The sequence below is a fragment of the Osmerus mordax genome, chromosome 12 (assembly GCF_038355195.1).
Source record: "Osmerus mordax isolate fOsmMor3 chromosome 12, fOsmMor3.pri, whole genome shotgun sequence".
NCBI lineage: Eukaryota > Metazoa > Chordata > Actinopteri > Osmeriformes > Osmeridae > Osmerus > Osmerus mordax.
The window spans coordinates 3,952,491-3,969,146 of record NC_090061.1 but is presented as its reverse complement, the minus strand read 5'-3'; the positions used below and the strand labels follow the sequence as shown (position 1 = coordinate 3,969,146).

At 46.5% G+C, this 16,656-nt stretch overlaps 3 protein-coding genes across 3 annotated transcripts; 2 read left to right on the top strand and 1 right to left on the bottom strand.

Moving 5' to 3' along the window:
• Positions 1-429: 429 nt before the first annotated feature.
• Positions 430-2,836, bottom strand: atp5po (ATP synthase peripheral stalk subunit OSCP). Its single transcript, XM_067247546.1, has 7 exons — positions 2,755-2,836; positions 2,439-2,483; positions 2,079-2,189; positions 1,696-1,825; positions 1,277-1,389; positions 1,008-1,094; positions 430-706 (listed from the first exon to the last, which is right to left on the bottom strand). Exons 1-7 carry the CDS (start codon positions 2,779-2,781, stop codon positions 596-598), a joined length of 624 nt encoding a protein of 207 aa, XP_067103647.1. The 5' UTR covers positions 2,782-2,836; the 3' UTR covers positions 430-595.
• Positions 2,837-2,987: 151 nt separating this feature from the next.
• LOC136954019 (serine/threonine-protein phosphatase 2A catalytic subunit alpha isoform-like) lies at positions 2,988-7,916 on the top strand. The gene is made up of 7 exons (XM_067247544.1): positions 2,988-3,425; positions 4,450-4,659; positions 5,000-5,173; positions 5,458-5,547; positions 5,791-5,952; positions 6,795-6,913; positions 7,067-7,916. Exons 1-7 carry the CDS (start codon positions 3,324-3,326, stop codon positions 7,137-7,139), a joined length of 930 nt encoding a protein of 309 aa, XP_067103645.1. The 5' UTR covers positions 2,988-3,323; the 3' UTR covers positions 7,140-7,916.
• A 607-nt stretch (positions 7,917-8,523) lies between these two features.
• Positions 8,524-14,601, top strand: sfxn1 (sideroflexin 1). The gene is made up of 11 exons (XM_067247452.1): positions 8,524-8,570; positions 10,659-10,828; positions 11,143-11,313; positions 11,736-11,834; positions 12,136-12,211; positions 12,380-12,465; positions 12,643-12,770; positions 12,904-12,953; positions 13,415-13,464; positions 13,617-13,664; positions 14,116-14,601. The coding sequence occupies exons 2-11, from the start codon at positions 10,665-10,667 to the stop codon at positions 14,210-14,212; spliced, it is 969 nt and encodes a 322-aa protein (XP_067103553.1). The 5' UTR covers positions 8,524-8,570; positions 10,659-10,664; the 3' UTR covers positions 14,213-14,601.
• Positions 14,602-16,656: the final 2,055 nt, after the last annotated feature.

The following is a 16,656-nucleotide window of genomic DNA, read 5'->3' as shown; positions in this document are numbered from 1 at the left end:
GGCACATTTCAGGAAACGCAGACTTTTTCTTATGATCTGTAAAACTAAGAATAGCTTTCAGTTTACACAGAATGCGTCTGTATGTGAAATTATTTTGTGCGGATCGTGTTTAAATTCTAAAGACTAGGCCCCGTCAGCGAATAAACCTTTCAAGAGGTGGGGTTACAAATTTCGGTGGTAGGCGTCTGCCCCCTCCCTCTAAAACCGAGATTAAAAATCGGATTAAAGGTTGATCTAGAACGTCGTAATAACCCCTGGATGCTTCCCAAACGTGAGCCATCATGGGAAAATATATTACTCTCAATCTACAGCAGTGACCAGACAGGCTGTGTCCTTTTACAGTGTGGAGCCTCAAATCAACAACTTCAGTAGTATAATAAATGCATGTGTCTGCATAATAATAATAAATCATATGTAAGCAACACAGAGTCTGTTTCAGAAGTTTTATTACATTAACATCAACAAGACAATAGAAAGCCAGGCGGGCTCCATGAGCAGATAGCCTTCATGGACAGGGAGCCTGGTAATATACTATGTAATCAGCCTTCCCCCCCTTGTTCCTCTCCCACACACCCCTCCCTCAGTCCACAGGACTTTAGGAATCCTTGATGATCTTGGTGAGCTTCTGGATCTTTGTCTTGGTGGACATGTCCACGTATTTGTCCCCAATGCTCACAATCATGCCCCCTAGGATGGAGCCGTCCGTCTGGGGACAAGACACATGAAAAGGACAATCAAGGCATATATAAAGTCAACAATTAAGCATTTAAAAACATTCCATGGGCTTGTAGGAGTGTAAGTGAACACCAATACCAAACTCAAAAACATCCTGCTATAAGTATAATAATAACAACAATCTTTAAAATGTATACGTCACCTTTAAAAAAGAAACAACACAAGTGCTTTACAGTATGTAATGTTTACAGTATGTCATGTTAACAGTATGCAATGTCTCTGTCACAGCAGACTGGAGAATGAGGAAGCACTGTTGAACCCCAGGGCCCTACCTTGGTCTGCAGCACGAGTATCTCTCCCTTCTGAAGGAAGCCTTTCAGGGCCATCTCAAGATCTGACAGGCTCGCTGCGTCCAGAGGCTGTATCACACACACACAAGACACAACTTGTAGAACACAAAGCAATTCCAAAGCCACATCTTGGAACCACGAGAAACAGAAAGGTTCCACCAAGATGAAAGAAGACTGTCTCTGAGTGAGAATACAGACAGGTAGGTGTGGTGTTGTGTGTGTGTGTGAGAGAGAGAGTGTGTGCGTCTGACCTGGGCTGTGGTGACAGTGCAGATGACCTCCCCGCGGTGAGCACTCATCATCTTTCCGAAGGCGGTGATGACATCACCGGTCAGCGTGAGGCGCCTGTTGTCAGCTAGAACATCTACCAAACAGAAACAGGCGTGTCGTCAGGGCACCCAACAGGTCTGGTTAACAACATGACATTCACAGTTACTAACAGGGCATCTAAACCCTTTAACTGTATCCAGTATGTGATATCTGACAAAACAAAACAGGTTTAAAGACTAGGGAGGTTAAAACGAGCAACTAATTCCAGCAATGTAAATCAACTATTGTCCATCAATATTTCTCAACATAAAAATAGTGTTTAATGGCCTGTGGGGTCTGAAAATAACAACGGTTAGGGTTTTGCTGCAGGAGCCATGCCCTGCCCTGGCAGGGGACTCACTGATGAAATTGAATATGATGGGGGAAAGTCCGGCCTTGGTCAGGGCATCAGTGAAGGTCTTGTTCTTGACTTGGCGCTTCACGTGGGGGTTCATCACAATGCTGGACAGCTTGGGATCCTTGATTAGACTCTGGTCAACAACAGGAGACATTCAGTTGGTTTGTCAGTGACGTGAGTTCAGACTAATACAATTGAATCTGAACAGATTAAAGCCTTTTCCCTTGTCAGGCTTGAAATTCATATTCGGTTGTCTGTTACGGCATCAATGGACGTAGCCTAGAAAGGAAAATAACCTTGACGTTCAAAGACTTGTCGACCCACTAATGACCCCCCTGGCTAAAGGTTCTCTGCACATGCATGGTGGTCAAGACAGGCAGACTCACAGACACAGTGACCAGCTCCTTCTCGACCGTTTCCAGGTTGCCCTGCTTGCTGGCAGCAGAGTACAGAGCAGTGGCGTAGCGGCCTTCCACTCCATACAGCTGAATGGGGGGCTGGAGATGAACAGACACGGTGTGAAAAGCGTATATTGACCTACCCCCTCCAATGACATTGAACACAACGGGATTGCATTGTACGTACATTGACTGTCTCCACTGAATGTATCCATTATTGTTTACATGGGTTCAGTTTTTCATTGAAATATTACGGTTAAGTACATTCACAGCGGGGCCTGTAGGTCATTGGGCCTGCTGACTTTTGCTAATCAGTAGCTACTCAAGTGAGCTCAGACGGCATCTCACCTTTATCAGCCTGGACCTGGACACTGACGTGCTGAACTGACGGACCTGGGGAAAAGGGAGCAAACCAGTTCAATGTTACGCATTTGTGAATCCGCTCTTTCAATTTCAAGTAAGTGTTGTATAACACGTAGCTAGGTAGACAGCTAGCTAGCTAATGCCAGCAATATGGAAGCCCCTCGTGCATTGAGCAGCAATCGAAGCAAATACAAAAAGACGGATAAATTGTGGTTTAAGGTTAAGGAAGCTTATCCACTAATAGACATACAGATGCATGGCCCAAAGATGAACAAATGAACAATATCATAGAATGACTTACTGTCTGTCCTGCCCTTAGCGCTGCCATTTTCTCCTACAGTCGTCTAGTAAGGTGAACAGGGTTGCCAGGCTGCTTGTAAAGTATCCCTCTAGCTGTGAGTCTAACACCCCCTTTATGAGTGCTGTTTCAGGGATGTTTGTTTTCACTGTGTCCAGCAGATGGCAGCAGAGTCTGTGATTGGCCAAGATGGGCAGTCCCACAGTTACTGAGAAGATGACGTTACATATAACGCAGTTTGTTGCTCGGTGAAAGAAGCAGGGCTGGGTCCACATTATTTCTCAGCTTGGTAGTTTTCTGCGTGTGAATTTCTTCTCTTCTGTACAGCTGTCAATTTACACATTTCGCAAAACCATAGTACATGCTGTATTAATATGTACATGTGCCGATAGTGTTGGGAGCTTGAACAAATATCGTTGAAAGAGTCACTATCACGAGTGACGCATTCATTCTCAAGCGCTAGATACAGTGCGAATGACGAAAACGCTGTAGCCAGCTAGCGCCTAGCTTAGCTCCTAGTTGTTTTCATTGGGAACATAGCTAGCACGCTGCTAGCTGAAGCTTGACAAGCAATGGACGACAAGTCATTCACCAAGGAGTTGGATGGGTGGATCGAGCAACTCAACGAGTGCAAGCAGCTTTCGGAAAACCAAGTCAAAGTGCTCTGCGAAAAGGTACCCTGTACAATTACTTCTTAGTAATATATTTAGCTAATAATAGGAATGAACTCACGCAAACCTCGCTAAGCTAGCCATCTTGGCAGGTCGTTATGAAGTAGCTAGTAATATTGTGATGATGAAACACCGGCTTTTGCATGGCATTGGCAACACGCGCTCCATTAGACCTGGTTTAAATGTTGTGAAGATGTGCCTAGATAGTTCATTCTGCAGTATCCCATCGTCACTTTTATTTATCCTAATAATCAGCACTGATAGTTAACAAAACAATTTCACAGTATTGCTTGTTATTGAGCCAGACTGTTTTCTGCGTTGGGAAGATGGCGGTTGTGGAGCATAGCAATTAGTTCGACAAGAAAAGCTTTTCTGTACTTTTTGAGGTAAGGACGCATGGTTACTTTTCTATAATGTTCCAAACTGATGAGCGGTTGGTGTTGCATAAGGAATGCTTTATTGCTAGATTAGTGACAATGTCACCTCGCCCACCACACACTCCACGCACCTGCCATGATGACCACGCCTTGGGTTGGCCTACTTGGCGTTAGTTTATATGTGTTATTGGTGTTTGATATATACTAAACCAGTGTTAATTAGATGTCTTCGGGCGCACATGCCAAGATTCAAATCAGACTCCACCTAATTCTAAAACTCTGATCATGAACTTCTCGTTTTCTGTTACCATTTCTATAACCATGGTGACCACCTGCTCTGTTGAACTGTCCACCCCCCAACTAAACAGCAGCAGCCTAAAATACTGTATATCCAAATTCCTTTCTGACGCATGACTATGTTTAGCCTATGGTCTGCACCTCTCTGTGTCACCGACCGTCTCTGGAGGAGGGGATCCATCACTCAATTTCTCCTCCCAAGGTTTCTTCAAAAATAATTCTGGGAGTTTTTTCCTGGTGTTTCTCGAGAGTGTAGGCTGGTTTGGGCGCAGTTCAATGGGCGTATGTGAAGCCCCTCAGTGACATTGCTTGTAAAACGGGGCTGTACAAATACGATTTGATTTGGTTTTCAGGCCAAGGAAATCCTAACGAAGGAGTCCAACGTGCAGGAGGTCAGATGTCCGGTCACGGTGTGCGGGGACGTCCACGGCCAGTTCCACGACCTGATGGAGCTGTTCCGGATCGGGGGCAAGTCCCCTGACACCAACTACCTCTTCATGGGGGACTACGTGGACCGGGGGTACTACTCTGTGGAGACGGTCACACTCCTGGTCTCTCTGAAGGTGAGTGGACAGGGGCTACAACTCTGTGGAGACGGTCACACTTTGGTCTCTCTGGAGGTAATAGGGAGTCAGGTGGCCATGAAAAATTATGTTGTGTCCTTGGGCAAGGAAGTTCACCCTACTTGCCTCGGGGAGAATGTCCCTGTACTTACTGTAAGTCGCTCTGGATAAGAGCGTCTGCTAAATGACTAAATGTAATAGTCTGAGAGACAAACAGCAGGAATGAATAGGGTTGGTGTGGTCAATTACACACCTACACTTTATATCCATCGCAATGCTGGTAAGGTTATTTGTGTTATTTCTGCGCACATACAGGAAGTGATTCCTCTTGTTTTTCCAGGTACGGTACCGTGAGCGAATCACGATCCTGCGAGGGAACCACGAGTCTCGTCAGATCACGCAGGTGTACGGCTTCTACGACGAGTGTCTCAGGAAGTACGGCAACGCTAACGTGTGGAAGTACTTCACCGACCTGTTCGACTACCTGCCCCTGACCGCACTGGTAGACAACCAGGTGAAGCACCAGCTCATCATTCAGAGGCTGAGTGACGGGGCTAGAAATGTCTGATGTGTCTATTAGCTTTTCAAGATTCTGGGTCTCGCAATATCATTTTTATTTTTATACTTGCATGTATATATAAAAATGTATATATAAATATAATAATATGTGTATATATACAATTTTAATATATGTATACAATTATTTAGTTCATATCATGTTCCTATATGTGCGGTCTCATGTGTAGTGTTGTATCTTGGAGATGAGGTTGATGTAGTGGGATGTTCGTCTTCTTGCAGATTTTCTGCCTCCATGGAGGACTGTCACCCTCAATAGACACACTGGAGCACATCAGAGCGCTGGATCGCCTGCAGGAGGTTCCTCACGAGGTGTACACACACACACACACACACACACACACACACACACACACACACACACACACACACACACACACAGGGCTATAGACAGAGCTGTTTTCTTCTTCTGTTGAATCACAATGTGACTATGTATAGAAATGAGATATGGTCATGTTCTCATTCTCATTTCTGCTGCTTAAAACAATACAAATAAATCTATAGTGTTTCGAAACATTTTTGACTTCACTAACATTCTGCTTGCCCCTATCCCAGGGTCCCATGTGTGACTTGTTGTGGTCAGACCCAGACGATCGAGGCGGCTGGGGCATCTCTCCCCGGGGGGCAGGCTACACCTTCGGACAGGACATCTCTGAAACCTTCAACCATGCCAACGGACTCACCCTCGTCTCCAGAGCCCACCAGCTGGTCATGGAGGTAAACTCAGCCTGCACTCCAGCTGCCCCTAGGAGGAGGGGGCTCCTGGGAAGTGGGAGGGCTCCTGGGAGGGGAGGGCTCCTGGGGGGGGAGGGCCCGGGAGGGGAGGGCTCCTGGGAGGGGAGGCCTCCTGGGAGGGGAGGGCTCCTGGGAGGGGAGGGCTCCTGGGAGGGGAGGGCTCCTGGGAGGGGAGGGCTCCTGGGAGGGGAGGCCTCCTGGGAGGGGAGGGCTCCTGGGAGGGGAGGGCTCCTGGGAGGGGAGGGCTCCTGGGAGGGGAGGGCTCCTGGGAGGGGAGGGCTCCTGGGAGGGGAGGGCTCCTGGGAGGGGAGGGCTCCTGGGAAGTGGGAGGGCTCCTGGGAAGTGGGAGGGCTCCTGGGAAGTGGGAGGGCTCCTGGGAGGGGAGGGCTCCTGGGAGGGGAGGGGTCCTGGGAGGGGAGGGGTCCTGGGAGGGGAGGTCCTGGGAGGGGAGGTCCTGGGAGGGGAGGTCCTGGGAGGGGAGGGCTCCTGGGAGGGGAGGGCTCCTGGGAGGGGAGGGGTCTGGGGAAGAGGGGTCTGGGGAAGAGGGGTCTGGGGAAGAGGGGTCTGGGGAAGAGGGGTCTGGGGAAGAGGGGTCCGGGGAGGGGTTCTGGGAGGGGAGGGGTCCTGGGAAGAGGGGTCCTGGGAGGGGAGGGGTCCTTTGATGATTCTTGGCCTCTCAGTAAATTAATAAATAGAAAATAATCAAGACTTGGTCAGTTGATGCATTTCTTAGCCAGTGTTTCATATTCCAAGGGCTCGTGGGGTTGGGCTAAGGCCTGTATTGCAATACTGAACCAACAGTTTAAACGGTTTGTCTTTTGTAGGGTTATAACTGGTGCCATGACCGTAACGTGGTGACCATCTTCAGTGCTCCAAACTACTGCTATCGCTGTGGAAACCAGGCCGCCATCATGGAACTGGATGACACGCTCAAGTACTCCTTGTAAGTAATGGGATGCTCTTAAAGAAATCAGACAGGCACAAGGTTTTTCAGAGGTCGTCCTGCAAGCATATTATTGCTTCGGTAGTTACGGTGTATCAGTGAGTTAAATGTTCCGTGAGCTGACGGTGACTGTTTCCTGTCTATGTGTTCCAGCCTGCAGTTTGACCCCGCCCCTCGCAGAGGAGAGCCCCATGTGACCCGCCGCACGCCAGACTATTTCCTGTAAACGTTGCGGCGCCTGTAAAGTGTTGATCCTCTCAAGGAAGTGGGAGAGAAGGAGGTGCCGAGTAGCGAGAGATGATGGCATATGAGATATGAAGCATCCACACCACCACATGGACCAAAATGTGTGCCATATTAACAATGCATATATCCAAAACCCACCCAACACTACTGTCCTTGAAAACACACCTTCCTCTCTCTTTCTCTCTCTCTTTCTCTCTCTCTCTCTCTTTCTCTCTGTGCATGCCGTTTTTATCTCTGGAAAAATGATTGTCATTATGATGAAGATTAGTCACAACTATACCTGCTGGTTTTGTCAGGAGAACTATATCTGCTATGAGGTTAAATGCTGATACTAATGTGCTTAATTGTGTTAGGATGTGATTATGATTAGAGTATTGCCACATAGAGCCGCATAATTTATTTTGGCATGGCCTCAAATCAGAGGTTGCAGTTGGTGTAAAATATGTGAACACGTTTTTCTTTTCTTTTTTCTTCTTTTTTTTAACTAACTTTTCAAGGTTATTACAAAGTGATAAAAATAGAATTATTTCTCTTGGCACTTTTTGTATTTTACTTCTATCACAAGGCACTGACAAACTGCATCCTTTTTTATATTTAACCTCAGCATTGGTAAACCTTAAGTGTCACTCAACTGTCATTTTTGTGTAAGTCAAATGTATTTAAATTTACTAGATTCTGGTACAATATGGCATCCCTTGTAAGATATCTTTATGTTTTGCAGCCTCAGCTATACAATAAAGAGAGAAGTTGCACCTTGCATACCTAGTTATCTAAAACTATTTATATCTGTCACAAAGGTCCTGCACGTGCACAGCAAGTCCATTCACGCCAGTGGGTGATGCGCATTTGCATTTCCATACTTTTGTACCACATCACGCGCACAACGCAGGAACTTTGTGATTTGCGCCTGGGGGAGGGGGTGGGGGGGCTGCAGGTGGTGGTGGTGGGGGGGTTCACACGCAATACATCAGTGTTCTCTTCTCATTAACAATGTTGGTTAAAGTATTACTACTAAAATGTATGATACATGTATTTTTCAATTATCAATTATGTATTAGTAAATCATAAAACGTCTGAAAGTAGAGGATGTCATATTTCAAAATAAAAGTCCCTGTGAATTTTGCTGTCGAAATGGCCTACTTGATTAATTCACAATATCGTATCATTTATATATATATGTAATACCCACATGCCGAAATAACTTGTGAATGACTCAAAATAAAACAAAATAAATAGTAGTTAAAGGTGGGTACAGTATTACTTTTATTGTGAAAGGTTGTCGTTCCGCTGAGAAACGTTTCCCCGTTGTTTCTGACTTAACGCTACAGACTCGTCAAATTAGCTTTGTTGAGCCATTCAGGGACATCTCTCGCGGACTGCAGGGACCGTGGCAGACAAGGAATCTCGTGCAGTAAGTGACCGGGTATATTTTTTTGACACATGTTGGCATAATAGACAGATCACCATCCACTTCAGTCTTGCATCTGGATAACTGGGGTGGTAGGGAGCGTCTGAATGGTGACCAAGTAACTGATTTGTGGATGTGGCAGCAGCAGGGGTAGAGGTGGTAATCCCTGGTAGCACAGCTGGCCTGGGCAGATGCTGGGGATAATATGGCTATTTAATCTAGATAAACTACTGCGTTACTTTGGCCGTCCGCATGCTGCAGCGTGTTGCTCATCGACTCACTGAAACATCAGGTTGCAGCGATTTGGTCCAGATCGAGCTGGTCTAGGTCGGGTTTGACAATTAAAGGGACTGCAGTCTGTCAACGGTAACGGTAGCAATTGTTCGACTGTTTGCGTCTCGCACGGTTCCACATAATTGTTAGAAATCGACTTAAACATCGACTTAAACATCTAGCCTATTAATCTAGCGGATAATTTTCTGTGATTTGGTACTCAAGCACTGCTATACAGTCATGGTTCTGGCTGTAGTTGCTCTCTCCTCCGGAGGCTTGACAACCTGCTAGGGGAACCTCCATCCATCAGCCATGCACACTGTGGGTTAATATGTAGCCATGCAGGGCATTGATTGGTTAAGAACAGGGCAGAACCAGTTCGTAGGATCAAAGGCCGCCTCGGGTCAAAGATCATAAATTATCGATGGTGCCAATATTACTGCCCATATCAATGATAGCCTACTATTAACCGCAGTCCAACAGTGAAATCGGTTCTTTACCCCGAGTGATGACGAAGATCTGTGGGGATTGTAATAAATTGTGAAAGAGAGGTATAAATACGGCGGGGTAGTGGTTCAAATTAGTTATTACTTATCTCGTGAGTGGCCCGTGGATTTAAATTAGATTTAAAGATACAGGGTTCTCGACTCAGGAGCTGGACACAGAATGCCTGTTGTTGCTTCTGCAGCCATCTTTGGTGCAATTTGGGGCCCTATTTCATCAGCGACAGATTTCCATACACGCCAAACTATTTTTATTTTTTTACAGCTACTGTGGGGATTTTGCTTCCCCCTAGTTGTCGCTGCATCTGTGCAGTGTGCGCTGCGCATAGGTCGGCAACATGTGTAACAAATGGTTAACGAACCAGCTCAGACTGGGTTAGACTGTGCACGGAGAATGTCGTGCGAATGTCGTGCTCTTTGTCCCTTTTCATAACTGCTTATCATCTTCCACATAACTGACCTGAGAGAGCCTGTCTGAACAGTTGTAGCCAATGGGAGTCAGGTGGCTGAGCGGTGAGGGAATCGGGCTAGTAATCCGAAGGTTGCCAGTTTGATTCCCGGTCATGCCAACTGACGTTGTGTCCTTGAGCAAGGCACTTCACCCTGCTTGCCTCGGGGGAATGTCCCTGTATTTACTGTAAGTCGCTCTGGATAAGAGCGTCTACTAAATGTGAATGGGCTAGTCTTATAAAGGGATTTATGGTATCGACAAATGGTGTTGTACCCCTGGCACTCAATATACCAGCCAAATCAATAGAATAGAATATCTTAATAGAATATTACTGTATGGAATGGAATATGACAAGACCATGAGCATCACCCTGCTTGTTTTCACCCATTCATTCCGCTTACTTAGTGAGGCCTCCTTGACAGGGTTAAGTGTCACCCAGGCCCAGGGCATTCATAGTTTTCAGGCTTGGTGTGTTCACTATTTTCAGGGACTTCAGGACCAGACAGGCAGGTCAGTCATCACCATAGCAACACAATGCCGAATCAGCACAGTGGTAATCCATTTAGAGAATAACTCTTGCTCACAGGGTGAGTTTCTTGTACCAGCGCTGCAGCAACAGGAATGTAGAGTTCAGAAAACAGAAACATATGCAATAGTTACTTTAAAGTGTGTGTGTGGTATTCTGTTCTACAGTTCTAAGGTGACATTTGAGGAGGATTACTGGTGTTGAATCCGGTCAAATTAAGTGTGGTTGGAGCTAAAAACAACAGGGAGGTAGCTATCCAGGAGCAGGGTTGGAGACCCCTGGACTGGTCTGTATAGCACCAAAATATTGAATGCACCAATCATATTTTCTCCCCTCAGATAACCATGACGACAGAGTTATCCACCTCCATCAACATCAAGGAGCCACGTTGGGACCAGGGAACCTTCGAGGGCCGAGCGAAGCACTTCTTCACCGTCACAGACCCCCGGAACATTCTCCTCACCAACGAGCAGCTGGAGAACGCACACAAGATCATCAATGACTACAGGTGATATTCTCTAGGGATTAGGACAGATTAGAAATTTGGTCAGATTATCTGAGCGTTTCACAAAGCTATCCCCTAGACGGGTTCAAGTGCCACTCCTAATTGGTGTAACAGTCCAGAGGTTTCATGTTCAGTATGATTTTAATCCCCTCCTCTTCCTTCCTTCCTTCCTTCCTTCCTTCCTTCCTTCCTTCCTTCCTTCCTTCCTTCCTTCCTTCCTTCCTTCCTTCCTTCCTTCCTTCCACCCCCCTACCCTGCACCTCCTCTTCTTATCTCCTCCTCCTCTCCTCCTCTCCTGCCCCCCCCCCCCCTCCCAGACAAGGAGTCGTGTCTCCAGGTCTAACTGAGGACGAGCTATGGAGAGCCAAGTACATCTTCGACTCCGCCTTCCACCCGGACACTGGCGAAAAGATGATTCTGATTGGCCGCATGTCGGCTCAGGTCCCCATGAACATGACCATCACTGGCTGCATGATGACCTTCTACAAGTGAGCACTGTTTCCTATCGGTCAAATTCAACCAAACCAACTACAACACTGTAGCAGTCAGCGTGTTTGCTATGCCATGTGGATCTGCCTGACACGATGTGTGATGTCACAGTTCTGACAGAGCATAGCTGAGGTTCGAAACTTCTGCTGCACTCATTGATGTAGAATAAGATTATAGGCCTACAACATTTACATTTAGCAGACGCTCTTATCCATAGCGACTTACAGTAAGTACAGGGACATTCCCCCCCGAGGCAAGTATGGTGAAGTGCCTTGCGCAAGGACACAATGTCATTTTGCATCGAACTGGCAACCTTCTGATTAATAGCCCGATTCCCTAACCGCTCAGCCATCTGACCCAACGTGACGATATGTGACTGGAAACAGTTAGTGAACCCGTGTTCCTTTCCTCTCGACACCAGGACAACACCAGCTGTAGTTCTCTGGCAGTGGATCAACCAGTCGTTCAACGCTATCGTGAACTACACCAACAGGAGCGGTGACGCCCCCCTCACCGTCAGGTGAGACCACAGATGCTTCAGCAGCTTCCTGTGTTCATCCGGCTGTTCCACAGTCAGCCCATTACGTTTGGGTCGTGTCCTCCCCCGTGCCCACTGACTGAGCTAGTCAGTCGCCACTGTGTGTGCGTGCTCCGGTTCTTAACGGAGATGAGAGGCGTGCGTGCGGGGTTTTTTCATGATGAGAAAAAGCAGATGGCTTAGTTTTTTTTTGGGGTGAGTTTTGAGGTTTGAGAGTTTTAGATAAGTTCTCAAAAGGAAGGGATTTGAAATGACCCCTGACGGTTGTCTCTTGTGTCTGCAGTCAGCTGGGCACGGCTTATGTGTCTGCCACTACAGGGGCGGTGGCCACTGCACTGGGACTGAACGCATTAACGAAGGTATGCCGGACATAGACATATATACATGTATATATGTCTATGATGCCGGAGGTCAGCCGTTGCCACAGTAGTACCGCCCAGCCTTTGTGTTTATTAGACTTCAAAGCGTTTGTCTTATTTTTCACGATTCTTTCTTTCTTTTATCAAATCGGACTTCTCGCTTATCAGCACATCTCGCCCCTGATTGGACGGTTGGTGCCGTTCGCTGCTGTTGCCGCTGCCAACTGTATCAACATTCCTTTGATGAGGCAAAGGTGAGCGGTGCAGACAGGAAGTGGTTTCAGACTTGGGGACTGATGTCTCTGACGGAGGTATCGTCAAGGTGTTCTGGACTTCCTGCTAGCATAAGACCAGCCAATCCGTGTCTCCCATCCTAGTGCGGTGTCATCTGTACTCAGTTATCTGTCCTGACTCCATCTTTTCTTTCCCAGAGAATTGAAACATGGCATTCCTATCACAGATGAGAACGACAACAGGTTAGGGGAGTCGACCAACGCCGCCCAGCAGGCCATCACGCAGGTGGTGGTGTCCAGGATCCTCATGGCCTCGCCTGGGATGGGTGAGTTCAGCCCAGCCAAACCAGACATCTCTCTCTGACGGCCCATCCCCCAGTGGCCATGGGCTCACACTGTTAGGTCGTTGCACGTTTACGAAAGCACATCTTTTAATTGGACTCGTCCTTTTTTTTCCAGCAATCCCACCCTTTTTGATGAACGCACTGGAAAAGAAAGCCTTCCTTAAGGTAACGTGACTTATCTTACACCCTGATGTATCCATATGAGTCATACTTCCCTTTCCTAGTTATGTTCTGACAGCACATGAAACCGAAAACTGTGACTCACCCTTCTGCGATCTGGCCAGTGTGTCTTAACGCCTAGCTGTTGTGTAAGAGCGCTATCGAGGGACTCCAGTAGTCACACAATCACACACTGTAGCCCGGTAGACCAAGCATGACCTGTCCAGCCTGCAGCAAGAGAGGCCTCCGGTTCTCTACTCCTCCATTCTCACTGATCCAACACAGCAGGATGGGTGTAAGCAAGATGGCCGAACCCCTCGGCCAGCCGTCTGCCATATTGCTTCCTCAGCTCCCTGTGTGTTCAGTGAGGACGAGAGAGGAGGGTAGAGGGGGAGAGGTCGCTCCTCTACTGGAGTTCATCCCCCTACTGTTCTGCCTCTCACTGGTCTCTGCATTGCTCTTTTCAGAAGTTCCCATGGATGAGTGCACCCATTCAAGTTGGCTTAGTGGGATTCTGGTGAGTAGCCAGAGATGGAGAGCTGATAAGCCTCCGGTAGCAGAGCTGGTGGTGTCGCTGCATCCCCGTCAGACAAGACACGCACTAGGATTCATAACCACATGTGAAAAGGACACCTGTCTCCTCTGACCTGTGTGTGTGTGTTGTTCCAGCCTGGTGTTTGCCACTCCACTGTGCTGTGCTTTGTTCCCACAGAAGAGGTAAGAGTTCTTATGTTAAATAAACGGTGTCAGTGATAATCAGCTAATGTCTAGTGCCATTTACAAACACAGAGTTATTTTCCCTGTTCGAAATGGGTTTGAGTATCTCTGACTGGGAGAGAAAGAATATTGCATAATGTTGACCTGTTTTACCTGCCCCTCCCCTATTCTCTCTCTCTCTCTCTCTCTCTCTCTCTCTCTCTCTCTCTCTCTCTCTCTCTCTCTCTCTGTCCCTCTCCCTATTCATCTCTCTCCAACCTCCCACTCTCTTCTGCATCCTATCTGTCTCTGTCCCTCCACCCCTCCTCCCTCCACCCCTCCTCCCTCCACCCCTGCTCCCTCTACCCCTCCTCCCTCCACCCCTCCACCCCTCCTCCCTCCACCCCTCCACCCCTGCTCCCTCCACCCCTCCTCCCTCCACCCCTCCTCCCTCACCACTCCCCCATCCCAGCTCCATGTCAGTAAGCCGCTTGGAGCCGGACCTGCAGGAGAAGATCAGGGCGAGTCACCCAGGGGTGGAAAGGGTCTACTTCAACAAAGGACTATGATTTTCCCGCCTGGCACTCCTCCAACCCTTCCTCCCTCCATCCCTGTCTCACCTCCTCTCACCTCTCCCCCACGGTCGTCCATAGACAGCCCAGCGTCTCCCCTCTCTCCGTCAGCCCTCCTCATGCAATGTGCCAAAGTTACGTTTGCTTCTCCATCCCTTTTCTCCTACCTCACCTCTCCTCTCTCTCCTATCTCTCCTACCTCACCTCACTTATCTCTCCTCTCCTACCTCTCCCATATCTCCTCTCCTACCTCTCCTCTCTCTCCTCTCTTTCCTACCTCACCTCTCCTCTCCTCTCCTACCTTACCTCTCCTCTCCTCTCTCCTCTCTCTCCTACCTCACCTCTCCTCTCTCTCCTCTCCTCTCCTACCTCTCCTCTCTCTCCTACCTCACCTCTCCTCTCTCTCCTCTCCTCTCCTCTCCTACCTCTCCTCTCTCTCCTCTCTCTCCTATCTCTCCTACCTCACGTCTCCTCTCTGCTGCTCAGTCAGATGTCCTGGTCCTGGTCCTGGTCCAGGCCCTCCGCTCCTCCTCTCCTCTCATCATACTCATTCCTTTAGTATCACAGTTTCATTGGTATCTGTGATTGTTCATTTGTTTTGTTTTTTTGCCACAAAAAAATGTTGATTCCAGATAAGGATCAAGATGATTATGTTTTTACAAGAGAGTTCTGTGGTCGTTAGTGTTTGTATTCCCAGACAGTATTTTTTTTGTCAGCGATTTTAGTCATTTAGTATTTTTCTGCCAAAAATGCTTTTTCAATTTAACCTATGTTGCGTTAAAGTGGGAACAAAATTCCAGGTATTCTAACACTGTTGCTTGGACTACTGATCTGAAACAGAATTGATCTATTTATCACATGTATTGACGCCTAACCACTCTTACAATACATGATTTGCCAAACAATTATTTGTAAGACCTCAAAACGATTACAACCTCTTATGAATTAGTGCAGTTTGTAGGACAGACTGAAGTGTATCCAGTGAGTTGATTTTGCCAAATGAGTGACACCTCCCACTTCCCAAACACAGTATGTAATCATGAATAATCTTAGTCTCCAGTCTGATTACATCTAATAGGTGCAACACAGTTCCTCCCTCTGAAAATGGGGGTTTAAAACAGCAAGACAAGCCTCTGGTGTTTTTGGTGCTTTCTGAAGCAATATCTTAATCGACGAGTTTCTTCTGCTTGCTAACCACTTGACGCCTTGATAGGGAGATGAACATGGGGCGTGTTCTGGAGAATGTTTTACTCTCAGTGGTCTTTCTGCTCAGTCTGTGGTCATGGAAACCAGTCTGCCCAATAACAGGCTAAGAGTAAAACATTCTCCCAACTGATTTTAAAGCTAGCTTGTCAGTGGTTAGTTGTCGTTCAGCCTGTTATGGTTGAGTGCAATACTCTTATGTTAACAGGGCAGAAGCTACAAGGTGGTAATGCTGACAGTTGATCCTGTATAACTGGACTACTGCAGATTCTTTAGTTTCTAACAGAAACATTCACACACAGCCGTAAATAGATTGTTGATTTTAAGTTTTATGTCTGAAAAATCAAGGTACGGTTTGTTTAAAATGCTTGTGAACATTCCTCTGGGTCGACATCGTTCATTCTCATCATGTGGTTTTTGTAAGATGTTCAATGTTTAAGTATTGAGAAATATATATTTACTTATATGGTTGGATATATAAGTAATGTAAGTATTTTACATTCCGAGAGAAGCTGTTTTATCTGAGCTGTCCCTTATAGATGATTAGAAGTGAGGTTTTACAATGCAGTGATAAGTCTGTGTAATTGAATGTAGCATTTTCCAATCACTAACAAGCAATGCTACTTTAGGAATGACCAAGGAAAGCACAATACTATTTACTTGAAATGCTGTTTATTAGTCTGTCTGTGAGATCTATGCTGTTTTCCTTTAACTTATATGATCGCATAGGTGGAACATTTGCATAACTATGAAAGCAACAGTTAGTGGGGAAAAAAGCACAACGAAGCTTAGTTATTAAGTCAAACTACTAAAATTGTGCTAATCAGAATAGTTTTTTAACCCCCTCTCCCCTTTATATTATTTAACCCCAAAAAATAACAACCAACCTTACCGTCCCCTTAAAAAAAAAGAAAAGTTAGATTTAATCTAATCCTTTAATGTGTTTTTATGATCTTCAATCTGCCAAATCAACTATCTCATTCCAGCCAAAGTGATACAAATCCACTCAAGAGGAGTAAAGTCATTATTACAGTTTACATTAATCAAGACAAAATGGCTATTATTATTACTTTGAAAAAAAAACATTGTCATGGAAAATGATATTAATTGTTTATTTTCTCAGTACATTAGGATGTTGTATTGTCTAGACAGGATGAAATAAAGATTTATGAAGTCTTAGAGAATGCCTGTTGTGATTTTCCATCTAGTATGTTGTCATGCCAACCAATATTATGGCC